The 26719-nt window shown below is 47.5% G+C and overlaps 1 protein-coding gene across 1 annotated transcript; it reads left to right on the forward strand.

Moving 5' to 3' along the window:
* The first annotated feature begins 9118 nt into the window (after positions 1-9118).
* VPS72 (vacuolar protein sorting 72 homolog) lies at positions 9119-26641 on the forward strand. The gene is made up of 6 exons (XM_033199617.1): positions 9119-9328; positions 14950-15102; positions 15280-15394; positions 17055-17231; positions 24648-24792; positions 26064-26641. The coding sequence occupies exons 1-6, from the start codon at positions 9212-9214 to the stop codon at positions 26449-26451; spliced, it is 1095 nt and encodes a 364-aa protein (XP_033055508.1). The 5' UTR covers positions 9119-9211; the 3' UTR covers positions 26452-26641.
* Positions 26642-26719: the final 78 nt, after the last annotated feature.

The following is a 26719-nucleotide window of genomic DNA, read 5'->3' on the forward strand; positions in this document are numbered from 1 at the left end:
TGATTGGGGAGAGAAAAGGAGCAAAACCAATCGGGAGGCTGCTAATGGTCACGTGAGGTGGGTCCTCACGCCCTGACGAGTCTACGGGTGGAAGATGTGCGCGCGCGGTTTGGCCGACCTTTCCTATGGTGGCTCGGCAGATTCTGTTAGGTTCAGTTTTTTGCTAGGACTGGGCTGAGTGATCTGAACTCGGGACAAGAGTCGGTCAGCCAAGTCCTCTGAAATTCCTAACCCAGGAAAGAACTCTCTGCGTGTGTACTGGTGTCAAGTCAGAGACGTTAAGGTGTCGAATATCACAAAACATTTAATGCCACCAAGAACTCTTCTTAGTCTTTTTCCTGTTTTACTACTCTGTTTACTATTTAGTTAAACGTGCGTGCCTGTCTTACCTTCCTCTGAATGGCATTCGAAAGAGATGTGTGTTTTGTTTGCCTCAAGCACAAAGCTAGGCACAGTGACGGAGTTTAGCAAATATTTGATGCATGAATCAGTGAAGACCTGTCAAAAAAGGGCACGGGAGGCAATCAGGGACTTATCACAACCTTCCTGGGACCCAAGCCCTTTAGCCTCCAACTGTCAATTATCTGTGCTCCAAAGGGCATGGAGATACACAGAAAAATTTCTCCCATTTTAGTTTTCGTAGTAACCTTGCTCTTTTTTTTTTTTTTGAGACAGAGTCTCGCTCTGCCGCCCAGGCTGGAGTGCAGTGGCGGGATCTCAGCTCACTGCAAGCTCCGCCTCCTGGGTTTACGCCATTCTCCTGCCTCAGCGTCCCAGGTAGCTGGGACTACAGGCGCCCGCCACCTCGCCCGGCTGGTTTTTTTGTATTTTTTAGTAGAGACGGGGTTTCACCGTGTTAGCCAGGATGGTCTCGATCTTCTGACCTCGTGATCCACCCGTCTCGGCCTCCCAAAGTGCTGGGATTAGAGGCTTGAGCCACCGCGCCCGGCCACCTTGCTCGTTTTTAACAAAGTACCCCGTAGGCTATGAACCCTGGTGGGAAGACTTGTCTCTCTGAACAGACTGTAAAACTTCTGGTGAGCAAGGACTGTGTTTGGTTCACTCTTGTATCTCCAGCTCCTCCCGTGACTTTGTACATAGTAGGGGCTCCATAATTATCTGTGGAATGAATAAATGAAGAGAAATGGGAAGACATTCGGGGCAAGGGTTGGTTAGATAGATCCTCTCAAATTCATAGCCCGTGAAAGAACTCCATTAAAATAGGTTTTGTGGCCTGGCGCGGTGGCTCACGCCTGTAATCCCAGCACTTTGGGAGGCTGAGGCGGGTGGATCACGAGGTCAGGAGATCGAGACCATCCTGGCTAACACGGTGAAACCCCGTCTCTACTAAAATACAAAAAATTAGCCGGGCGCGGTGGCGGGCGCCTGTAGTCCCAGCTGCTCGGGAGGCTGAGGCAGGAGAATGGCGTGAACCTGGAAGGCGGAGCTTGCAGTGAGCGGAGATCGCGCCACTGTTCTCCAGCCTGGGCGACAGAGCGAAACTCTGTCTCAAAAAACAAACAAACAGGCCGGGCGCGGTGGCTCAAGCCTGTAATCCCAGCACTTTGGGAGGCCGAGACGGGCGGATCACGAGGTCAGGAGATCGAGACCATCCTGGCTAATACGGTGAAACCCCGTCTCTACTAAAAAAAATACAAAAAACTAGCCGGGCGACGAGGCGGGCACCTGTAGTCCTAGCTACTCGGGAGGCTGAGACAGGAGAATGGCGTGAACCCGGGAGGCGGAGCTTGCAGTGAGCTGAGAGCCGGCCACTGCACTCCAGCCTGGGCGGCAGAGCAAGACTCCGTCTCAAAAAAAAAAAAAAAAAAAGAATACAAAAAACTAGCCGGGCGACGAGGCGGGCGCCTGTAGTCCCAGCTACTTGGGAGGCGGAGGCAGGAGAATGGCGTGAACCTGGGAGGCGGAGCTTGCAGTGAGCTGAGATCCGGCCACCGCACTCCAGCCTGGGCGACAGAGCCAGACTCCGTCTCAAAAACAAACAAACAAACAAACAAAAAACAGGTTTTGTAACCCCCAGAATGGCCTGATTATCCTCTTTCCAGATGTCTTGTGGGTCCTCATAAAGTAAGCTAGGACCCGAACATCCACAGAATATCACCATGCAGGCCGGGCGCGTGGCTCACGCCTGAAATCTCAGCACTTTGGGAGGCCAAGGCGGGTGGATCATCTGAGCTCAGGAGTACGAGACCAGCCTGGCTAACATGGTGAAATCCCGTCTCTACTAAAAATACAAAAAATTAGCTGGGCATGGTGGCGGGCGCCTGTAATCCCAGCTACTCGGGAGGCTGAGGCAGGAGAATCGCTTGAACCCAGAAGGTCGAGGTTGCAGCGAGCCGAGATCGCGCCATTGCACTCGAGCCTGGGCAAGAAGAGCGAAACTCAGTCTCAAAAAAAAAAAAAAAAAAAGGCCGGGCGCAGTGGCTTCACACCTGTAATCCCAGCACTTTGGGAGGCTGAGGCGGACGGATCACCTGAGGTCGGGAATTCAACACCAGCCTGATCAACAAGGAGAAACCCCGTCTCTACTAAAAATACAAAATTACCCAGGCGTGGTGGAGCTTGCCTGTAATCCCAACTACTCGCTACCCAGGAGGCTGAGGCAGGAGAATTGCTTGAACCTGGGAGGCAGACGTTGCGGTGAGCCGAGATGGCGCCATTGCACTCCAGCTTGGGCAACAAGTGCGAAACTCCGCCTCAAAAAAAACAAAAAATAAATCCCCAGGCATTTACGGCAGCTTTCTACTCCTCCCTTACGAAGATCTAAAATAATTGTTTCCCTGCTGCCACCTGCTGGATTATTCGTCTTCCTTTGGGCACCGAAAGTAGACAAAATCTTGTTTGTAATTCCACAGCAGTGGAATTTTGTAGTGTTGAAGTATTTTATAACTGACTATACCTATACCCTCCACTCAACTAAACAGGACAGGAACTGGTGAGGGGCACACGGTCTAGCACAGGATTTGGCTCATAGGTATTCAATAAATAAATATTTGTTGAATAAATTATCCTTCTTTTCCTGAAAGGCATAGGGTTGCTACCATTTCCTGAGTTACTTCAGAAATCGGCTGGTGTTGATTTTAAAATTGGAAACAGACTAATAAATCCCAGAATGACCAACGCAGTCAAACAGAGGAATCTTCTCCCTGTGGGCTAATCTGTGAATTTTATTTTATTTTATTTTATTTATTTTTTGAGACAGTCTGGCTCTGTCGCCCAGGCTGAAGTGCAGTGGTGCTCGGCTTACTGCAACCTCCACCTTCCGGGTTCAAGCGTTTCTCCTGCCTCAGCCTCCCGAGTTGCTGGGACTACAGGCACACACCACCACGCCCAGCAAATTTTTTATATTTTTAGTTTTTATTTTCACCAACTACCACTGTTTTTATTTTTAATTTCATCAACTCCCACTCGGTCCCTGGGGCGCCCCCACTTCCACTAAGTCCCTGGGGTGTCCTCTGAGTCATGAAACCACTCCTCTCCAGTAACATTCCTGGCATAGTAGAACTGTGGTGACGTGACAGGGTGTGGAAACAGGGGCAGAGCAGGACATGTTGGCTTAGTGCCCCCAAGGAAACAGAAAAGGGAGTTCACCAATACATGCTTTGGGAAAGGGGGTACAATCCAATGACCTCAAAGTAGGGCCACAGGTACAGACTTCAGTACATGTGAGTGCACACCCACATCTTTATTAAAGTTTCCTTCATATCTTAGAACATTTTCTTTATTTTATTTATTTATTTATTATTTTTTTGAGACAGAGTCTCCCTCTGTTGCCCAGGCTAGAGTACAGTGGCGTGATCTTGGCTCACTGCAACCTCCACCTCCTGGGTTCAAGCGATTCTCCTGCATCAGCCTCCCAAGTAGCTGGGATTATAGGCACGTGCCACCACATCTGGCTAATTTTTTATATTTTTAGTAGAGACAGGGTTTCGCCGTGTCAGCCAGGATGGTCTCGATCTCCTGACCTCGTGATCTGCCTGCCTCGGCCTCCCAAAGTGCTGGGATTACAGGTGTGAGATACCGCGCCTGGCCAGAACAGTTTCTAAGATTAGAATGAAGGGGTGGGGACTAGCAAGAGCAAGGAAAGGATTCTACAATAAGAGGATGGCTTATTCAATTAATCATTCATTCATTAATTTGCTCAATTAACATTATTTAGCCCAAGCTACGTCCCAGGCTCTATTAGAGTTCCTGGTATACATAGATGAAGATTAAGCCCATCATCAGGCAGGATGGCTCACTCCTGTAATCCCAACACTTTGGGAGCTGAGGCAGGCAGATTGCTTGAGTTCAGGAGTTCAAGACCAGCCTGGGCAACATAACAAAAATTCCATCTCTACAAAAAGTACAAAAATTAGCTGAGCATGGTGGCGCGCGCCTATAGTCGCAGCTACTCACGAAACTGAGGTGGGTGGATCACTTGATCCTTGGGAGGTCTAGGCTGCAGTGAGCTAAAATTGCATCACTTCTCTCCAGCCTGGGTGACAGAGCAAAACCATGTCTCCAAAAAAAATTTTTTTTTTTTTTTTTTTTTGAGATGGAGTCTTGCTCTGTCACCCAGGCTGGAGTGCTGTGGCTGGATCTCAGCTCACTGCAAGCTCCGCCTCCCGGGTTCACACCATTCTCCTGCCTCAGCCTCCCGGGTAGCTGGGACTACAGGCGTGGCCACCTCACCCGGCTAGTTTTTTGTAGTTTTTAGTAGAGACGGGGTTTCACAGTGTTAGCCAGGATGGTCTCGATCTCCTGACCTCGTGATCCGCCCGTCTCGGCCTCCCAAAGTGCTGGGATTACAGGCTTGAGCCACCGCACCCGGCCCAAAAAATTTTTTTTAATTAAAAAAAGGAAAAGATTAAGCCCCTGCCCTCAAAAAGATCACAGACTAATGAAGGGAACAGACATGTGAATCACTAGAATACAGTGTAATAGGTGCCATCATAAACTTTGTATAAGTGATTTGGTTTGATAACCATATTTTCAGAATAAAAAATGGGAACAGAGTCTTTACCACAGACAATATTTGAGATTGGAACTATTCCAGAGACTACAGAAGGCATCATCTCCACAGTTATACAAATTGTGCCTGGAAAGAGAGGAATGGGTGTTCAAGAAGACTCCACTATCCCATAAAATTAGACAAGAAAGGAAAAGGATTCTAAGGAGAAAGAAAGGCCTAGAGGCATGACAGAGAATTGGGTGTTGGGGGAGTGATGCTGGAGTAGTGATGTGGCAGAAGGTGTGACTAGAAAGACAGGGAGAGGCTAAATTATGAAGGATCTGAATACTGAATGCCATGTAGTAGTTACCACATACTGAAATTTACTATGCACTTACTAAACATTGTGCTAAGCAGTTTACAAGAATTATCTCTCTCTGTCTTTTTTTTTTTTTTTTTTGAGATGGAATCTTGCTCTGTCGCCCAGGGGTACAGGGGTACGATCTTGGCTCACTGCAACCTCTGTCTCCCGGGTTCAAGCGATTCTCCTGCCTCAGCCTCTCAAGTAGCTGGGACGACAGGCGCCTGCCACCACGCCCGGCTAATTTTTATATTTTCAGTAGAGACAGGCTTTCACCATATTGGCCATGCTGGTCTTGAACTACTGACCTTGTGATCCACCCGCCTCGGCCTCCCAAAGTGCTGGGATTATAGGTGTCAGCCAGGGCGCCTGGCCAAGAATTATATCTCTTAATCTTCTACAACCTTAAAAGATAGGTATTGTTATCAGTCCCACTTTGTAGATGAGAAAACTGAGATTCAGAGAAGTAAAGCAACTTGTCCAAAGTCATACAGCTAAAAGACCTTAAAGCTCACACTCAAATTCAAGTCTGGCTGACTCTAAAGCTGTGTTCTCTTTTTGTTGTTTTATTTTATTTTAATTTTTAATTGACACATAATTGTACATATTTATGGGGTACATAGTGATGTTTCAATACATAAAATATATAGTGATCAGATCAGGATAATTAGCATATGCTAATTATTTAGATGATATTTTTACATTATATCTAAAAAATGTATCATTTATTTATTTATTTATTATTTTGAGATGGTGTCTCGCTTTGTCATCCAAGCTATAGTGCAGTGGTACAATGTCAGCTCACTACAACCTCTACCTCCTGGTTTCAAGCGATTCTCATGCCTCAGCCTCCTAAGTAGCTGGGACTAAAGGCACCTGCCACCACTCCTGGCCAATTTTTGTACTTTTTAGTAGAGACGAGGTTTCACCATGTCAGTCAGGCTTGTCTTGAACTACCGACCTGGAATAATCTGCCCACCTCAGCCTCCCAAAGTGCTGAGATGACAGGCGTGAGCCCTAGTGCCTGGCCTCACAAATGTATCATTTATTTGTTTCCAACACAAACATTTAATATCCTTCTTCTAGCTGTTTGACACTATATATTATTGTTAATTATAGTCATCCCCTAGTGGTATGGAACACTAGAATTTTTTTTTTTTTGAGATGGAGTCTCACTCTTATTGCCCAGGCTGGAGTGCAATGGCGTGATCTTGGCTCACTGAAACCTCTGCCTCTGGGGTTCAAGTGATTCTCCTGCCTCTGCCTCCTGAGTAGGTGGAATTACAGGCACCCACCAACACGCCTGGCTAAGTTTTGTATTTTTAGTAGAGATGGGGTTTTGCCAGGCTAGTCTCAAACTCCTGATCTCAGATGATCTGCCCACTTCAGCCTCCCAAAGTGTTGGGATTACAGGCATGAGCCACCACACCTGGCCAAGAACGCTAGAATTTATTCCTCCTGTCTAAATGTAATTTGGAGCCAAGCGAGGTGGCTCAGGTCTGTAATCCCAGCACATTGAGAGGCTGAGGAGTGGGGATCACTTGAGCCCAGGTGACCACTGTGGGCAACATAGTGAAATCTCATCTTCACAAAAAGTACAAAAAATTAGCCGGGTGTGGTGACGTGAACCTGTAGTTCCAGTTACCTGGGAGGCTGAGGTGGGATGATCACTTGAACCCAGGAGGTTGAGACTGCAGTGAGCAGTGATTGCATCACTGCACTCCAGCCTGGGCGACAGAGTGAGATCCTATCTCAAACAAACAAATGAACAAACGAACAAACAAATGTAATTTGGGGCCGGTGTGGTGGCTCACGGCTTTAATCAGCTCACTTTGTAAACCTCTCACTTTCGGAGGCCAAGGTGGGAGGACAGCTTGAGCCCAGGAGGTCAAGGAGGCAGCGAGCCATGATCCTGCTGCTGCACTCCAGCCTGGGCAACAGAGACCCCGTCTCAAAAAAAATTGTAATTTTGTGTCTTTTTTTTTTTTTTCTTTTCAGATGGAGTCTTGCTCTGTTGCCAGGCTGGGGCGTAGTGGCACGATTTCAGCTCACTGCAACCTCTGCCTCCCGGGTTCAAGCGATTCTCCTGCCTCAGCTTCCCGAGTAGCTAGGACTGCAGGTGTGCGCCACCACACCCAGTTAATTTTTGTTTGTAGTAGAGACGGGGTTTCACCATGTTGGCCAGGATGGTCATAATCTCTTGACCTAGTGATCTGCCTGCCTAAGCCTCCCGAAGTGCTGGGATTACTAGGCGTGAGCCCAATTTTGTCTTTTTTTTTTTTTTTGGTTTTTTTTTTTGAGACAGAGTCTCGCTCTGTTTCCCAGGCTGGAGTGCAAATGGTGCGATCTTGGCTCACTGCAACCTCCGCCTCCGGAGTTCAAGCAATTCTCTGCCTCAGCCTCCCAAGTAGCTGGGGATTACAGGTGCCCACCACCATGACCAGTTAATTTTTGTATTTTTAGTGGAGATGGGGTTTCACCATCTTGGCCAGGCTGGTCGTGAACTCCTGACCTCATGATCCACACCCTCGGCTTCCCAAAGTGATGGGATTACAGGTGTGAGCCACAATTTTGTGTCTTTTAACAAAACTTTCCCTGTCCCTTCCTTCCCCCTGCTCTTCCCAGCCCCCAGTATCATCTGTTCTATTTTTTACTTCTATGAAATCAATTTTTTTAAAGCGTCCACATATGAGTGAGAACATGTAGTGTTTAACTTTCTGTTTGTGGCTTAAGTCAGTTAACATGTCCTCCAATTCCATCCATGTTGCTGCAAATGACAGGATTTTGTTCCTTTTAATGGCTAAATAGTATTCCTTTGTGTATATACACCCCATTTCCTTTATTCATCTGTTGTTGGACACCTAGATTGATTTCCTATTTTGGTTACTGTAAGCAGTGCTGCATTAAATTTGGGGGTGCATAAATATGGAGTGCAGACATCTCTTGGAAATACTGATTTCCTTTTTTTTCCTAAATCAGCTTCCTTAGGTTGAATTATGTCCTTTCCTTCGGATAAATGTCTATGGCTGTGTTTTTAACCATAATATTATGCTTTCTTTCTCAAGGATTTTGGACTTTATCTTGTAGACGATGTGGAGCCATTAAAAAATGTCAAGGAGAGGAGTGGCAAAATCTGGGTTTTTAGAAAGTTTGAAAGTTTCCTACTGGCAGCAGTGTGGAAAACGGACTGGACCGGAGAGAATGACCTCTTCTAAAAGAAAATGTGAGCCCGGCGCGGTGGCTCACGCCTGTAATCCCAGCACTTTGGGAGGCCGAAGCGGGCGGTTCACCTGAGGTTAGGAGTTTGAGACCAGCCTGGCCAACATGGTGAAAGCCGTCTCTACTAAAAATACAAAAATTAGCTGGGCATGGTGGCGGGCGCCTGTAATCCCAGCTACTTGGGGAGAATCGATTCAGCCGGGAAGAGGGAGGTTGCAGTGAGCCGAGATCATGCCACTGCACTCCAGTCTGGCGACAGAGCGAGACTCCGTCCCTACGAAAAAAATATATATGTGTGTGTGTGTATATATATATATGTATATATATATATATAAATTAAAAATAAAAATAAATAAAAGAAAATGTGTAGATTTAGGTTTATGGGGGTCGTCGTGCCACCAAGTGGACTCATTGAGCAAGGCAGATCGCTGGGTACTAGCGCAAGCGGCCTAGAGGCTCCGCGCAGGAGTAGGAGAGGCTGAACAATAAAGAGAATTTAGAGGGTGGGACTATGAGTCTCTCGACACTCTGTTACTTCTGCCTGTAAACGTCCGACTTCTGCCTGTCAACGTCCGACTTCCGCCGCTAGTGTCCACCCGCAGGTAGTGGTGTCGAGCGTCGAGCTCCCAGAAGCGAGCTGGTGAGGGGCTGCAGGTGGCGGAGCAGTCTCGGTAGGCGGTATGAGTTTGGCTGGGGGCCGGGCACCCCGGAAGACCGCTGGGAACCGTCTTTCTGGGCTTCTGGAGGCAGAGGAGGAAGATGAGTTCTACCAGACGACTTATGGGGGTTTCACAGAGGCAAGATCCGGGCCTGGGAAAAGGGAGGGGAGGAAACGAAGAGGAGCCCTGGAGGGAGGATCTCCGGACAAAGAAGAAGAGGGCGGGGAATAGAGCGGAACTCTGGGAGCTGATACTCGAGATGGGTGCGGTGAATCGGAGCCGGGGGGCGGGGCAGGGGAACGGATAGTGTGGAGTCCTAGAAGGGAGATCTCTGGATGGGGTCAAAGGGGCATGAGACGGAGAAGCTTTGCGGAGGCACTCCAGAGAACGGCAGAAACCTACCGCGTACTTGCGTGGTTCCATCTCTCACTGTACTTCTGACCTCCAGCATACGCGAGGCACACAGATGGTAGTAGTCAGTCGCTTGGTGTATACTCGTTGGCCCACTGCCGGATTATTCATCTGAGACATGGAAAGGAACTGCTCCAAAAGTAGAGGAGATTAGCCCACTCCTTTTTCAGCTTTCAGGTCTCAATGTGTATGTTTTCTCAGGAAGATAATCCTTCCTTGACTATCCTAACAAGTGTCCCCATTTATTTCTCCCACAGAACATATTTCAGTTTGTAATTAGATTCGGTTTGCTTACTTGCTTATGCTTTCCTATTGCATTGTAAACTGTATAAAGTTAGGGATGGTCTTTTTTGTTCAACATTATGTGTGAGGTGTCCGGACTGGGCTGCCCCTTGCTAAATTTTTTTTTTTTTTTGAGGCGGAGTCTCGCTTTGTCGCCCGGACTGGAGTGTAGTGGCCGGATCTCAGCTCACTGCAAGCTCCGCCTCCCGGGTTTACGCCATTCTCCTGACTCAGCCTCCCAAGTAGCTGGGACTACAGGCGCCTGCCACCTCGCCCGGCTAGTTTTTGTATTTTTAGTAGAGACGGGGTTTCACCGTGTTAGCCAGGATGGTCTCGATCTCCTGACCTCGTGATCCGCCCGTCTCGGCCTCCCAAAGTGCTGGGATTACAGGCTTGAGCCACCGCGCCCGGCCGCTAAATTTTTATTAGTTGAATCTACCCGTTTCTTAAATGTGTTGAGTACCCAGTGCATGCCATTGGTGATAGGTTGTATTGGGCTCTAGGGAAACCGAGAATATTAAAAACAGTGCTCTGTCCTTACATACTCCATGCCCCAGTGGGGTAACTGGCTGGGTTAACAGTTAAAATACTGTGTGATAGGAAGGGCACGGTGGCTCACGCATGTAGTCCCAGCACTTTGGAAGGCCGAGGCAGGTGGATCACAAGGTCAGGAGATCAAGACCATCCTGGCCAACATGGTAAAACCCCAGTCTCTACTAAAAATACAAAAATTAGCCAGGCGTGGTGGTGTGAGCCTATAGTCCAGCTACTCAGGAGGCTGAGGCAGAGAATTGCTTGAACCCGGGAGGAGGAGGTTGCAGTGAGCCGAAATCATACCACTGCACTCCAGCCTGGGCGACAGAGCAGGACTCCGTCTCAAAAACAAACAAAATGTGTGATAAGGACTAAAACAAGGTGTAAGATATAAGAGAGACTGTTAAGGTAATACATCTGAACCGAAGCTGTTGATCAGGATAGGCATCCCTGGAGGGATGATGTTTAAGCTGAGGACAGTTTGAAAAGTAGACCTTAGCTTGATGAAAAGTGAGATAAGGAGAAAGGTTAGTCCACAGAGCGGGTCGGGGAGAGTATGTAAAGACATTGAGATCCTGGTCTAGGACCTGCAAGTCTACTTTCATTCTCCAGAGCATGAAGGAGACTAAAGATTGATAAGCCTGGAGGGAGTAGGCATGGGCCAGATCATTTAGGGCCTTGTGAGCCATGTTAAGGAGTTTTGCTGTTCATCCAGAGGACTGAAAAGAGTCATCAGAGTTCCACGATAAAATTTGTACTTTAGAAAGATTACTTACGGCCGGGCGCGATGGCTCAAGCCTGTAATCCCAGCACTTTGGGAGGCCGAGATGGGCGGATCACGAGGTCAGGAGATCGAGACCATCCTGGCTAACACGGTGAAACCCCATCTCTACTAAAAATACAAAAACGAGCCGGGCAAGGTGGCGGGCGCCTGTAGTCCCAGCTACTCAGGAGGCTGAGGCAGGAGAATGGCGTAAACCCGGGAGGCGGAGCTTGCAGTGAGCTGAGATCTGGCCACTGCACTCCAGTCCGGGCGACAGAGTGAGACTCTGCCTCAAAAAAAAAAAAAAAAAAAAAGAAAGATTACTTACTCTGTAATGAGAATGGCTTGAAGGCGGCATGGCAGTAGAGAAACAGAAAGATTCAAGAGAAATTAAGGAATAGAACCCACAGGACTTAGGGGCTGGGTGTGGTGGCTCACGCCTGTAATCCCAGCACTTTGGGAGGCTGAGGCAGGTGGATCACAAGGTCAGGAGTTCGAGAGCAGCCTGACCAACACAGTGAAACCCCGTCTCTACTAAACATACAAAAAAATTAGCTGGGCATGGTGGCACGCGCCTGTAATCCCAGCTACTTAGGAGGCTGAGGCAGGAGAATTGCTTGAACCTGGGAGGCGGAGGTTGCAGTGGATCACTCCACTGCACCCCAGCCTGGGCGACAGAGCGAGACTCCGTTTAAAAAAAAAAACAAAAACAAAACAACCCACATCACTGAGTCATTACTGACAAAGCCCTGACCAACTAGTTTAAAATAGAACTTTCTCATCCCTCCTCTAAGGCCATTTTCCTATTTCTGTCATTTTACGACTCGTTATTTAATATGTACCCTTCATGCTTCCAACAAGGATTTAAGGAGGCTTACAATATAAACAAAAAGTAGGAACGGTAAAAATAGAGACAGATCAGAAGTAATTGTACCAGGAACCTCTGCTAAAATGGTAATAGCAATTGATATTAAATTTAGCTGTGAGCTTCCTGGTAGCGAAACCTTGTATTTCTTTTTTTAGTAAGAAAGAAGCATACAAGTTCTTCAAGAGAGACAAACTTATTCAGTCTTAAATCCTAGGGAGCATTTATCATTATATCCTTATATTATAAAAAGTAACGGTTTTCATAGATGATATACAAACATTCTCTTATCTAGTGATGTCTATTAATGACTCAATAAAAGCCAAAGGAATGGTAGTAATTTAGTGCAAGTATTTTGATTGGGCACTAAGCTAATGTGTGGTTGATCTACTACCCTCTGATGATATGGCTTAATACCAGATTAAGGCTGAGGGGATTAATGTGTTCCCAGGCTGTCTTTTACAGGCATCAATTGGGAGGAAATGATGGTCATCAGTGCAAAATTGAACTCTGGCTGGCTTGGAGGGTCAACCATCTGTGTTACTTGCTTGCTTTGGCATCATGTGTACCAAGATTAGCCCTTTAGTCTGTATCACTGATTGAAGAGAGAGCCACGTGTGAGCTGTCACCCAGCCCAGTTGACTCCCTCTCCCTCAACTGACTTTTTTCCCTTTTCTTTCTAATATGGCTGCCATTCTAGCCCTAAACAGTATCACCTCAGGTCTAGGCTGTACTTCACATTCTCTACTCCAGGCCATCTAACTGCCTCCAGAGCTTTCTGAAATACCCCTTGTACATACTGTTACCCCTCCCCTATATCTTCGGTGGCTCTCCGTTATCCATAGTAGCAGTACTCAGCTGTTTTTCTGTCCCAACACACCTGAGGAACGACACATATTTCTCTCAGTAACTTTAGTTTACATCAACAATGACTATCAATGGTCGGACAAATAAGGAAATGGAGGGGATTGAGAATTATTGGTCTGCAGGTTAAAATTGTGTTTATTAGTGTGACATTTAAGTTTCTTCATAAATGGAATGCAAGAATGCAAACTTCTTTTCTTTTTTTCTTTTTTTTTTTTGAGACGGAGTCTCGCTCTGCCGCCCAGGCTGGAGTGTAGTGGCGCGATATCGGCTCACTGCAAGCTCCACCTCCCGGGTTCACGCCATTCTCCTGCCTCAGCCTCCTGAGTAGCTGGGACTACAGGCATCTGCCACCATGCTCGGCTAATTTTTTCTATTTTTAGTAGAGACGGGGTTTCACCGTGTTAGCCAGGATGGTCTCGATCTCCTGACCTCATGATCCACCCCCCCCCCCCCGCCTCGGCCTCCCAAAGTGCAGGGATTACAGGCATGAGCCACTGTGCCCGGCCGCAACCTTCTTTTCAAATCATATAGTCCTACAGTGCAATCAGTGTTGGAAGGAGGCAGTGCTGGAGCGAAACGTAGTTGGCTAACAAGGTTTCTTGACAGAGAAAAGTTTTACTTAGATCTAAATCCTTATTCCAGGCCGGGCGCGGTGGCTCAAGCCTGTAATCCCAGCACTTTGGGAGGCCGAGACGGGCGGATCACGAGGTCAGGAGATCGAGACCATCCTGGCTAACACGGTGAAACCCCGTCTCTACTAAAAATACAAAAAACTAGCCGGGCGAGGTGGCGGGCGCCTGTGGTCCCAGCTACTCGGGAGGCTGAGTCAGGAGAATGGCGTAAACCCGGGAGGCGGAGCTTGCAGTGAGCTGAGATCCGGCCACTGCACTCCAGACCGGGCGACAGAGCAAGACTCCATCTCAAAAAAAAAAAATAAAAATAAAAAATAAAAAATAAATCCTTATTCCATAAACATGCTGTACACATTACCATTTCTGCGCCTTTGTTTCTGCTATTTCATCTGCCCATGATTCCTTCTTCCCTCTTGACTGTCTAAATACTAACAGTGTTTTGAACCATAGTTTAACTCCTCTTCATGCTTTTTTTTTTTTTTGAGATGGTGTCTCGCCCTGTCGCCCCGGCTGGAGTGCAGTGGCACTATCTCAGCTCACTGCAACCTGTGCCTCCTGGGTTCAAGTGATTCTCCTGCCTCAGCCTCCCAAGTAGCTGGGACTACAGGTGTGCATCACCATGCCCAGCTAATTTTTGTATTTTTAGTAGAGACGGTTTCACCATGTTGGCCAGGCTGGTCTCGAACTCTTGGCCTCAAGTGATCTGCCCACCTCAGCCTCCCAAAATGCTGGGATTACAGGCATGAGCCACCGTGCCTGGCCAAGACCCACATCTCAAAAAAAAAAAAAATAAGTAAGATTATGTTATCCCCTTTACTGTAAGCCCCTGAAGGTAGAGACCAAACCATATCCTTTTGTTTCCCAGTACTTAACACAGTGTGTTGCAGGTAAAGGGCTATCAATTAATGTTGGAAGGAGGTGGTACTGCAGCCAAAGGCCATTAGCTAGAAAGTTTTCAGCTGGGCGCGGTGGCTCAAGCCTGTAATCCCAGCACTTTGGGAGGCCGAGATGGGCGGATCACAAGGTCAGGAGATCGAGACCATCCTGGCTAACACGGTGAAACCCCATCTCTACTAAAAAAAATACAAAAAAAAAAAAAACTAGCCGGGTGAGGTGGCAGACACCTGTAGTCCCAGCTATTCGGGAGGCTGAGGCAGAAGAATGGTTTGAACCTGGGAGGCGGAGGCTGCAGTGAGCCAAGATTGTGCCACTGCCCTCTAACCTGGCAACAGAGTGAGACTTCATCGCAAAAAAAAAGAAAGTTTTCTTGCTTGAGGAAAATGAAGGGCTGGATTAGGAAGGAGAGTAGGGCAACCTTCATCAAGAAAGTTGAGAGATTCTCTTCCCCCTGAAGGGTCATTAAGGCTTCCATTGCCAGCCAACCCTCATCTCCCTGTGTCCTTAGGAATCCGGAGATGATGAGTATCAAGGGGACCAGTCAGATACAGAGGACGAAGTGGACTCTGACTTTGATATTGATGAAGGGGATGAACCATCCAGTGATGGAGAAGCAGAAGAGCCGAGAAGGAAGCGCCGAGTAGTCACCAAGGCCTATAAGGTACAGGAGGAGTCCTAGTTGTCTTGAATTTCCTCAATTCCTATTCCCTCTTTCATCAGGTCCCAGTACTCCCTTTGCCACTTCCATTTCTGGCAATGCTAGTTTTCTCTCATTGAGATCCTCATATTTCTCCTTACTTCTTCTGTTCCCCGGTATCTGATTCCAATCTGTCCTCAGGAGCCTCTCAAGAGCTTGAGGCCTCGAAAGGTCAACACCCCAGCTGGTAGCTCTCAAAAGGCCCGAGAAGAGAAGGCACTATTGCCACTAGAACTACAAGATGACGGCTCTGACAGTGAGTAGGGATATTTGGGTCAATTGGGAAAATTGGAATATGATGATAAAGTATCATATCAGTGTTAAATTTACTGATATTGCCGGGTGCAGTGGCTCACGCCTGTAATCCCATCACTTTGGGAGGCCAAGGCGGGCGCATCACCTGAGGTCAGGAGTTCAAGACCAACCTGGCCAAGATGGTGAAATTCCATCTCTACTAAAAATACAAAAATTAGCCAGGTGTGATGGTGGGCCCCTGTAATCCCAGCTACTTGGGAGGCTGAGTCAGGAGAATTGCTTGAACCTGGGAGGCAGGGGTTACAGTGAGCCAAGACCACGCCATTGCACTCCAGCCTGGGCAACAAGAGCAAAACTGTCTCAAAAAAAATAAAATAAAAAGAAAAAAATTTACTGATGTTGATAACTTACTATGGATAGGAAAATCCTCATTCTTAGGAAATACACACTGAAATATTTAGGGATAAAGGCCATGATGTTTACAACTTTAGTTATCTAATTTAGATCATTCAGAAAAAAAGCACACATACAAAATGCAAAAGGGCCAAAATATTACCAATAGGTGATGGGGTAAAAGATACATGAGTATTCCTTGTACTATTCTTGCAACTTTGTAGGTCTGAAATTATTTTAAGGCCAGGCACGGTGGCTCACGCCTGTAATCCCAGCATTTTGGGAGGCCGAGGCAGGTGGATCTTGAGGTCAGGAGTTTGAGACCATCCTGGCTAACATGGTGAAACCCCATCTCTACTACAAATACAAAAAATTAGCTGGACGTGGCGGCATGTACCTGTAGTCCCAGCTGCTCGGGAATCTGAGGCAGGAGAATCGTTTGAACCCGGGAGGCAAAGGTTGGAGTGAGCCGAGATCATGCCACCGCACTCCAACCTGGGCAACAGAGCGAGATTCTGTCTCAAAAAAAAAAAAAAAAAGAAAAGAAATTATTTCTGGCCGGGCGCAGTGGCTCACGCCTATAATGCCAGCACTTTGGGAGGCCAAGGCGGGCAGATCACGAGGTCAGGAGATCGAGACCATCCTGGCTAACACAGTGAAACCCCGTCTCTACTAAAAACACGAAAAAATTAGCCGGGCATGGTGGTGGGTGCCTGTAATCCCAGCTACTTGGGAGGCTGAGGCAGGAGAATGGCGTGAACCTGGGAGGCGGAGCTTGCAGTGAGCTGAGATTGTGCCACTGCACTCCAGACTGGGTGACAGAGCGAGACTCTGTCTCAAAAAAAAAAAGGAAATTATTTCCAAACACAAAATTTAAAAATAAATAAATAAAATAGGTGGACGTGGGGGCCGGGTGCGGTGGCTCACGCCTGTAATCTCAGCACTTTGGGAGGCCAAGGCGGGCAGATCACGAGGTCAGGAGATCGAGACCATCCTGGCTAACACGGTGAAACTCCATCTCTACTAAAAATACAAAAAATTAGCCGGGTGTGGTGGCGGGCGCCTGTAGTCCCAGCTACTCGGGAGGCTGAGGCAGGAGAATGGCGTGAACCCGGGAGGCAGAGCTTGCAGTGAGCCAAGATCGTGCCACTGCACTCCAGCCTGTGCGACAGAGCAAGACTCAGTCTCAAAAATAATAATAATAAATAAATAAATAATAAAATAGGTGGACGTAAATTCAGATTTCTTCTTATCTCACTCTCTTTCAGGTCGTAAGTCCATGCGTCAGTCTACAGCTGAGCATACACGACAAACGTTCCTTCGGGTACAGGAGAGGCAGGGCCAGTCAAGACGGCGAAAGGGGCCCCACTGTGAGCGGCCACTAACCCAGGAGGAGCTGCTCCGGGAAGCCAAGATCACAGAAGAGCTTAATTTACGTTCACTGGGTCAGTCTGTGGTTTCAGAAAAAGTGGGTATAGGGGCTGAGGGGCATGAGAAAAACCATGAGACCTGGAGAACCAAAGAATTGGAGAGATGGAAATTTGGGATGAGAGAATCAGAAGGAAGAAATGGCAGAGAGTAGATGATTAGGTGCAAAGGTCTAGGCAGTTATGAGCACTCTGAAGAACAAGCTAAGGTACTTTGGTGTAAAATAAGAGTTGTATAGAACTGAGGTCAAATCCTGGTTCTGCTATTCACTTGCTTTAAGACTGTAGGTAAATTACTTATTCACATTTTGCTTTTCTTGTTTATAAAATAGGGTGTACACCTAATGACTCAGGGAATTTAGGCAGGAGGATCCCTTAAGGTCAGGAGTTCACAACCAGCCTGGACAACATAGTGAGACCCCATCTCTTTAAAAAAAAGCAGGGGGTGATAATGTTGACTTTAATGATAATCATGAGAATGTAAAGTCAGCAGATTAGTCCTTCATGAGATAAATTGCTTTAAAAATCTCTTTATTTTATGGTATTGCTTTAAAAATCTCTTCAGTTTGGGCCAAGCGTGGTGGCTCATACCTGTAATCCCAGCACTTTGGGAGGCCAAGATGGGTGGATCACCTGCAGTTGGGAGTTCCAGACCAGCCTGGCCAACATGGTGAAACCCTGTCTCTACTAAAAATACAAAAATTAGCTGGGCATGGTGGCACATGTCTGTAATCCCAGGTACTTGGGAGGCTGAGGCAGGAGAATCATTTGAACCTGGGAGGTGGATGGAAGTTGCAGTAAGCTGAGATCATACCCTTGCACTCCAGCTAGGGCTACAGAGCGATACTCCAAAAAAGAAAAACCTCGGCCGGGCGCGGTGGCTCACACCTGTAATCCCAGCACTTTGGGAGGCCGAGGTGGGCGGATCACGAGGTCAGAAGATCGAGACTATCCTGCCTAACATGGTGAAACCCCTGTCTCTACTAAAAATACAAAAAAATTAGCCGGGCGCGGTGGCGGGCGCCTGTAGTCCCAGCTACTCGGGAGGCTGAGGCAGGAGAATGGCGAGAACCTGGGAGGCGGAGCTTGCAGTGAGCCGAGATCGCGCCACTGCACTCCAGCCTGGGCGACAGAGCGAGACTCTGTCTCAAAAAAAAAAAAAAAGCCGGCCAGGCGCGGTGGCTCAAGCCTGTAATCCCAGCACTTTGGGAGGCCGAGACGGGCGGATCACGAGGTCAGGAGATCGAGACCATCCTGGCTAACATGGTGAAACCCCGTCTCTACTAAAAATACAAAAAACTAGCCGGGCGACATGGCGGGCGCCTGTAGTCCCAGCTGCTTGGGAGGCTGAGGCAGGAGAATGGCGTAAACCCAGGAGGCGGAGCTTGCAGTGAGCTGAGACCCAGCCACTGCACTCCAGCCTGGGCGGCAGAGCGAGACTCCGTCTCAAAAAAAAAAAAAAAAAAAAAAACCTCTTCAGTTTATAGGCATAGAACCATGTACAGTAGTAGTATATTATACAAAAATATATACTTCTTTATAGAGTATAAGAGTCTCATATCATGAAAGGTACATGAGAAATTGAGGGACCAGCAGAGTCATACCTCCTGGTACATACTTTCTGGGTGAAATAGCATGTGGAATCACCTACAGTATTTAATATGTTTTCTTTCTCTTTTTTTGTTTTTGATACGGAGTCTCTCTCTGTCACCCAGGCTGGAGTGCAGTGGCGCAATCTTGGCTCACTGCAACCTCCGCCTCCCGGCTTCAAGCGATTCTCCTGCCTCAGCCCCCCGAGTAGTTGGGACTACAGGTGCATGCCCCCACGTCTGGCTAATTTTTTGTATTTTTAGTACAGACAGGGTTTCATTGTGTTAGCCAGGATGGTCTCTATCTCCTGATCTCATGATCTGCCTGCCTCAGCCTCCCAAAGTGCTAGAATTATAGGCGTGAGCCACCGTGCCTGGCCATTTTTCTTTTCCTGAATCTCCTTTTTATTTTTGTTCTCTCTCTGTCTCTTTTTTTTTTTCTTTTTGGCCAACCGTATATAATCGAATATGCATAAGCCAGATGTAATTTCCCAGAAGTGGGAGATTATTTACCTGGAATATCTGGGACCCATCCCATTCCAGATTAATAATAGTTGTGAAATTTAGATAACTGCTGGGCATGGGTGTGGTGGCTCACAAGCAACAAGGTCACCTTGATGTTACTGTAGTTACAGTCTGCATCCTTTGTCCACGATGATTGGTTTGGACTACTGTAAGGAGAGTGACTCCTAAGTTTTCCATGTCAGTAACTGGCTTAGGAGATCCTGAAGGAGGAGCAAGTTCAGTGGGGAAAAAATAAATTTATTTTTGAACATGTTGAATTTAAGGAGTTTGTGAGCAATTCATGCAGTGATGAGAGGTCAGTTAAATATGCAAATCTGGTGTTCCAATAAGAGATCTGGGCTGAAAATATAAATTCAGAAGTCTTTAGAATATGGATGGTAATTAACAATATTGGAGTGCATCTGAGCATGTAGGGAGAAAACAGAGTGAGAAAACAGAGGCCTGATAGGGTCCTGCAGACACTAAACTGTGTTAGTTTCATACAAAAGGAGGAGCTTTGAAAAGAGCCTGGAAGTGACCAACGAGTTGGAGAAACCCAGGAGAGTTTGTGTTAAAAATGCCAGGAAAGAGAATGCCTCGAGAGAGTGACTACTGATTGCTGCTGAGATGATGATTAGTAGAACTGAGAAGTGCCCATTGGTTTTGGTGAGATAGAGGTCAGACATGACCTTAGCACTTATTGGGGACCAAGCCATATCGAAGTATATTGGGGAGCAAAACTTTGCAAGCTTGGCTGTGAAGGGTAGAAGAGGGAATAGAAGCTACAGAGGGGTCTGAGATTAAGGTAAAGTTGTTTTTATTTTATTCGAAGATATTAGAAACTATATCTTTCATGAGAAACAACTGAATTTAAAGAAAGAGAAGAAAGAAAGGTTATTAATAGTGTAGGTTTTTGGAGATGGGAGGCAAGGCTGGAAGATAGAGCAGCATGGTGGAGGAATTGGCCTCAGATGGGGGAAGGGAGAAAGAAAGTGTGGTGGCACACGCCTGTAATCCCAGCTACTTGGGAGGTTAAGGCAGGAGAATCACTTGAACCCGGGAGGCAGAGGTTGCGGTGAGCCGAGATCGTGCCATTGCACTCTAGCCTGGGTAACAAGAGCAAAACTCGGTCTCAAAAAAAAAAAAAAAAGAAAGAAAGAAATAAAGTGTGGCTTAGCCGAGTGCAGTGGCTCATGCCTGTAATCCCAGCAATTTGGGAGGCCAAGGAAGGAGGATTGCTTGAGCCCAGGAGTTCAAGACCAGCCTGGGCAACATAGTGAGACCCTGTTTCTATTTTAAAATGTGGCTTACAATTGTAGATTTGTAATCCAAAGGGAGGGCACCGCAGTGGTTCTAACCTGATGTCTTCTTCATTATGCGGCGCCATCTGTCAAACATTAAGGATACAGCTGGAAGCTTGATGAGACTGAGGAGCATTTGAAATAGTTATTGATGTGGGATAGCGAGCAGTATTGAGGGACCTGCTGAAGGCTAGGACCATGAATGAATTTATGGTGGTTGCAGTCTGTGCTGTTATTTTTCTCCAGTAGCACTCAGCAGTCCAGATCAGGGCAAGGGAATTATTGACAGGAGAGTGACTGAAGTGATTGAAATAATACAGTGAGCAACCTAAGCATGATTTAAAAAGGAAAATGTGGCCTGGCACAATGGCTCACACCTCTAATCCCAGCACTTTGGGAGGCCGAGGCGGATGGATCATGGGGTAAGGAGTTTGAGACCAGCCTGGCCAACATGGTGAAACCCCATCTCTACTAAACTTACAAAAAATTAGCCCGGTCTGGTGGTGCGCACCTGTTGTCCTGGCTACTCGGGGGGCTGAGAATCACTGAGGAGAATCACTTGAACCCGGGAGGCGGAGGTTGCAGTGAGTGGAGATTTCGTCACTGCACTCCAGCCTGGGCAAGAGAATGAGACTCGAAAAGAAATAAAAGTAAAGTGACAAGGAAAAGAAGGTTGTTAGAGATGACGTGATAAATTGTGGCCATGCAGTGTTGAAGGGGCTACCCATGAGCACTTCGAAGTCACCAGGGTGACCCTAAGATGATAGGAATTGGGGTAGAGACAAAGAGTGGAAACCACTGCCAAAGTCTTCAGTGAGGGAGGGAGTGACCATGACTAGGAAGGACAGAAGTTAATCTAGACTCTTGACACAGGTCTCAAAAGAGAAGGGAGTTTGCTTGTAGGCAGAAAAGTAGTGATCTGAAAGCTACAGGGTGGGACCCAGTAGGACATGGGTATATCCTGTAGGGATGAAGAGAATGAGCAACCTCCACCAGAGGGCTGCAGAGAGGAGTGGTGGCCTCAGTGAATGACCAGGTTTCTGGTAAGGCAAATCATGGAAGGAATGCTGAGTGAGGAGCTCGAGGATATGGATGAGTTGGCAGATTACAGAGCGTGAGTTCCAGAGGATGTAGGCAAGTGTTTGAAAGTAGAGGGGTTGGGCTGGGTGTGGTGGCTCACGCCTGTAATCCCAGCACTTTGGGAGCCTGAGGCAGGCGGATCACGAGGTCAAGAGATTGAGACCATCCTGGCCAACATGGTGAAACCCCGTCTCTACTAAAAATACAAAAATTAGCTGGGCGTGGTGGCGCGTACCTGTAGTCCTTGCTACTCAGGAGGCTGAGGCAGGAGAATTGCTTGAACCTGGGAGGGGGAGGTTGCAGGGAGCTGTGATCGCGCCACTGCACTCCAGCCTGGTGACAGAGCAAGACTCTGTCTCAAAAAGAAAAAAAGAAAGTAGAGGGGTTGGAAGCTTGGCTAAAGGGAAAGAAAGCAGTATTATCAAACAGTTCAAGTGCAAGAGAGGTTCAGTCATTGGAAAGGTTTCCAGAGTACTCTTTTTTTTTTGAGATGGAGTCTCACTCTTTCGCCCAGGCTGGAGTGCAATGGCATAATTTCAGCTCACTGCAACCTCCGCCTCCCAGGTTCAAGTGATTCTCCTGCCTCAGCCTCCCAAGTAGCTGGGATTACAGGCCCAAGCCACCACGCCCAGCTAATTTTTGTATTATTAGTAGAGACAGGGTCTCACCATGTTGGCCAGGTCTGTCTCAAACTCCTGACCTCAGGTGATCCACCCTCCTAGGCCTCCCAAAGTGCTGTAATTACAGGCGTGAGCCACCACGCCCAACCTCCAGAGTACTCTTTTATGGTCAGACTTTAAAGGATTGTGTTAATAGTAACCATATTTAAGGACACAGAAATCTGGAGTTCATTCAGAGGAAGGCGACAAGGAATATTTTGATTCATTTTTTTTCGTTTTTTTTTTTTAGAGACAGAGTTTCACTCTTGTTTCCCAGGCTAGAGTGTAATGGAGTGACCTTGTCTCACCGCAACCTCCGCCTCCCGGATTCAAGCAATTCTCCTGCTTCAGCTTCCCAGTAGCTGGGATTACAGGCTACCACCACGTCCAGTACATTTGGTATTTTTAGTAGAGACGGAGTTTCCCCATGTTGGTCAGGCTGGTCTTGAACTCCTGACCTCAGGTGCTCTGCCCACGTCAGCCTCCCAAAGTACTGGGATTACAGGCGTGAGCCACCACACCTGGTGGTCCTTTTTTGAGACAGAGTCTCGCTGTGTCACCCAGGCTGGAGTGCAGTGGCGCAATCTTAGCTCACTGCAAGCTCCGCCTCATGGGTTCACACCATTCTCCTGCCCCAGCCTCCCTAGTAGCAGGGACTACAGGCGCCTGTCACCACGCCTGGCTAATTTTTTGTATTTTTAGTAGAGACGGAGTTTCAGCACGTTAGCCTGGATGGTCTCTATCTCCTGACCTCGTGATCATCTGCCTCGGCCTCCCAAAGTGCTGGGATTACAGGCGTGAGCCACTGCACCTAGCCTCTTTTTTTTTTTTTTTTTTTTTTTAAATTTTTTTTGAGACAGAGTCTCACTCTGTTGCCTGTGCTGGAGTGCAGTGGCACGATCTCGGCTCACTGCAACCTCTGCCTCCTGGGTTCAAGCGATTCTCCTGCTTAAGCCTCAAGAGTAGCTGCGACTACAGGTGTGCGCCACCACGCCCAGCTAATTTTTTGTATTTTTAGTAGAGATGAAGTTTCACTATGTTGGCCAGAATGGTCTTGATCTCCTGACCTCATAATCTACACACCTTGGCCTCCCAGAGTGCTGGGATTACAGGTGTGAGCCACCATGTCCGGCTCGTTTTTTTTTAAATTTTTACAATTATTATTATTTTTTTGAGACAGAGTTTTGCACTTGTTGCCCATGTTGGAGTACAATAGTGCAATCTCACTTCAACCTCTGCCTCCCAGGTTCAAGCAATTCTTCTGTCTCAGCCTCCCAAGTAGCTGGGATTGCAGTCATGTGCCAGCACGCCCGGATAGTTTTTGTATTTTTAGTAGAGACGGGGTTTCACCATGTTGGTCAGGCTGGTCTCAAACTCCTGACCTTCAGCTGATCCACCCACCTCAGCCTCCCAAAGTGCTGGGATTACAGGTGTGAGCCACTGTGCCCAGCCTCAATTCATTTATTCATTAACAAATATTTAATGAGTGCCTGTAATGTGCAGAATGCTGTATCACCCTGATAATATTTGGGCAATATGAGTTATAGTCACTGCCCTTTAGGAGGAGACATATATACCAATAGTGCATTGCCACAGAGCAGTGTCACAGAGACCAGGCAGGTAACATGAAGTGTGCAGCCAGCCAGAGGGATGGTGGTGAACTGGAGAGGAGTGCCTGAAAGGAGGAACAGTAACTCAGCTCAGCTAATTGCTTCCCTGTAAGAATACAGACCCAGGGTGGCCAGATTTTCTTGTTTTAGAGCGACCAGAAATCTCTATAGTTAAATATAATTTCCTACTTTATTAATTTTTTTTTTGGAGATAGGATCTCACTCTGTTGCCTAGGCTGGAGTGCAGTGGTGCCATCTCAGCTCACTGCAGCCTCCGCCTCCCAGGCTCAAGCGATCCTTCCACCTCTGCCTCCCAAGTAGCTGGGATAGCAGGCATGTGCCAGCACACCCAACTGTGGGAGTGAATTGACAGGGCATTTGTAGAAGAGATTTTGGTATCTGGGAAAGCAAATAAGCTCTTCATCAAAGCGTACCTTCCAACTCTGAGGCAGTATAGAGGGCCCAGATGTACTTGAGAAATTAACAGAGAGGATGTCAAGAAAAAACTTATAAGCAGAAAACTTACAAAATGGGAGGTGCCAGAGGGCCTTAGGGGATTTCCATAGTTCTCTCTGGTAGTTGGCAGTGACTAGATAGCCAGGAAGATAATTGAGAGATCGTGGGACAGAACTGGGGTGTGGGAAAAAGGGGCATTCTGATCATCCCCTCATTTCTTCCTTTGACCCTAAAGAGACATATGAGCGGCTCGAGGCTGACAAAAAGAAGCAGGTTCATAAGAAGCGGAAGTGCCCTGGGCCCATAATCACCTATCATTCAGTGACAGTGCCACTTGTTGGGGAGCCAGGTCCCAAGGAAGAGAATATTGACATAGAAGGGTGAGTGAATCTCAAGAAAAGAGATTGTGTGTTCAGCTCGTGTTCTCTTAGCCCCATTTTGCTTGCTTGTCTCACACAGCTCTCCTTAACACTTGGAGATTTCTTTCAGATTCCTCACTCCCTTCAGCTCATTTTCTCTTTTTTTTTTTTTTTTTTTGAGGCAGGGTGTCGCTCTGTCACCCAGGCTGGAATGCAGTGGTGCAGGCTTGGCTCACTGCAACCGCCACCTCCTGTGCTGAAGCAATCCTCTCACCTTAGCCTCCCAGGTAGCTGGGAGTACAGCCACACACGCTAATTTTTGTATTTTTTGTAGAGACAGGGTTTCGCTGTGTTGCCCAGACTCCTGGGTTAAAGTAATCCTCCCGCCTCATCTTCCTAAAATGCTGGGGTTATAGGTGTGAGCTGCCGCACTCAGCCCAGCTTATTTCTTTTTTTTTTTTTTTTTTTTTTTTTTGAGGCGGAGTCTCGCTCTGTCGCCCGGACTGGAGTGCAGTGGCCGGATCTCAGCTCACTGCAAGCTCCGTCTCTCAGGTTTACGCCATTCTCCTGCCTCAGCCTCCCGAGTAGCTGGGACTACAGGCGCCTGCCACCTCGCCCGGCTAGTTTTTGTATTTTTAGTAGAGACGGGGTTTCACCTTGTTAGCCAGGATGGTCTCGATCTCCTGACCTCGTGATCCGCCCGTCTCGGCCTCCCAAAGTGCTGGGATTACAGGCTTGAGCCACCGCGCCCGGCCTATTTCTTTCTTATTCCTTTTTATTTTAGCTTCTCTCTTCTCTTTCCTGTTTTTCCTTCTAGCTTAGTTTTTTTTCCCATCAATCACTTAGTAGGTTCCTCAGAATGTTCCCAACACCCTGCCTCCTTTTTCTCTTTCCTCATCTCTGGTTTCCTTCTTTCTTTTCTTTTTTCTTTTTTTTTTTTGAGATGGAGTCTCCCTCTGTCACCCAGGCTGGAGCGTAATGGCACGATCTCAGCTCACTGCATCCTCTGCCTCCTGGCTTCAAGCAATTCTCCTGCCTCAACCTCCTGAGTAGCTGGGATTATAGGCGCCCGGCACCACGCCCGGCTAATTTTTGTATTTTTAGTAGAGACGGGGTTTCACCGTGTTGGCCAGGCTGGTCTCGAACTCCTGACCTCGTCATCTGCCTGCCTTGGCCTTTCAAAGTGCTGGGATTACAGGCGTGAGCCACTGCACCCAGCCTGATTTCCTTCTTTCTATATCCGTTATCTTCTCTCCTCAGCTCTTTTGTGTTTTTTTGTCTTTTGTCTTCAGACTTGATCCTGCTCCCTCAGCGTCTGCATTGACTCCTCACGCTGGGACGGGACCCGTCAACGCCCCTGCTCGCTGCTCACGTACCTTCATCACTTTTAGTGATGATGCAACTTTCGAGGAATGGTTCCCCCAAGGGCGGCCCCCAAAAGTCCCTGTTCGGGAGGTCTGTCCAGTGACCCATCGTCCAGCCCTATACCGGGACCCTGTTACAGACATACCCTACGCCACTGCTCGAGCCTTCAAGATCATTCGTGAGGCCTACAAGAAGTACATTACTGCTCATGGACTGCCGCCCACTGCCTCAGCCCTGGGCCCCGGCCCGCCACCTCCTGAGCCCCTCCCTGGCTCTGGGCCCCGAGCCTTGCGCCAGAAAATTGTCATTAAATGAAGAGACGTCTAGTCCTCAGAAACTTCTTTCCTGCCCTGATTGGGGCTCTTGCTGTTCCATCTCCTCACCCTGCTTCTCCCCTTTGTCACCTCTGATCTTTGCCCTATCTTTTCTCTATTTCTTTCTCCTTTTCCCCTAGTTCTTACAGGTTTCATTGTTTTTTAATCCAATAAAATAGAAAGATCCCTTTTGTCTGGTGTCCAGTCTAGGTTTGGGAGCAAGAAGTATTTATAAATACCTGAATATATTTGGGTCTTTATTTGATAGC

Source organism: Trachypithecus francoisi, unplaced genomic scaffold (assembly GCF_009764315.1).
Source record: "Trachypithecus francoisi isolate TF-2019V2 unplaced genomic scaffold, Tfra_2.0 Lachesis_group5, whole genome shotgun sequence".
Classification (NCBI taxonomy): domain Eukaryota; kingdom Metazoa; phylum Chordata; class Mammalia; order Primates; family Cercopithecidae; genus Trachypithecus; species Trachypithecus francoisi.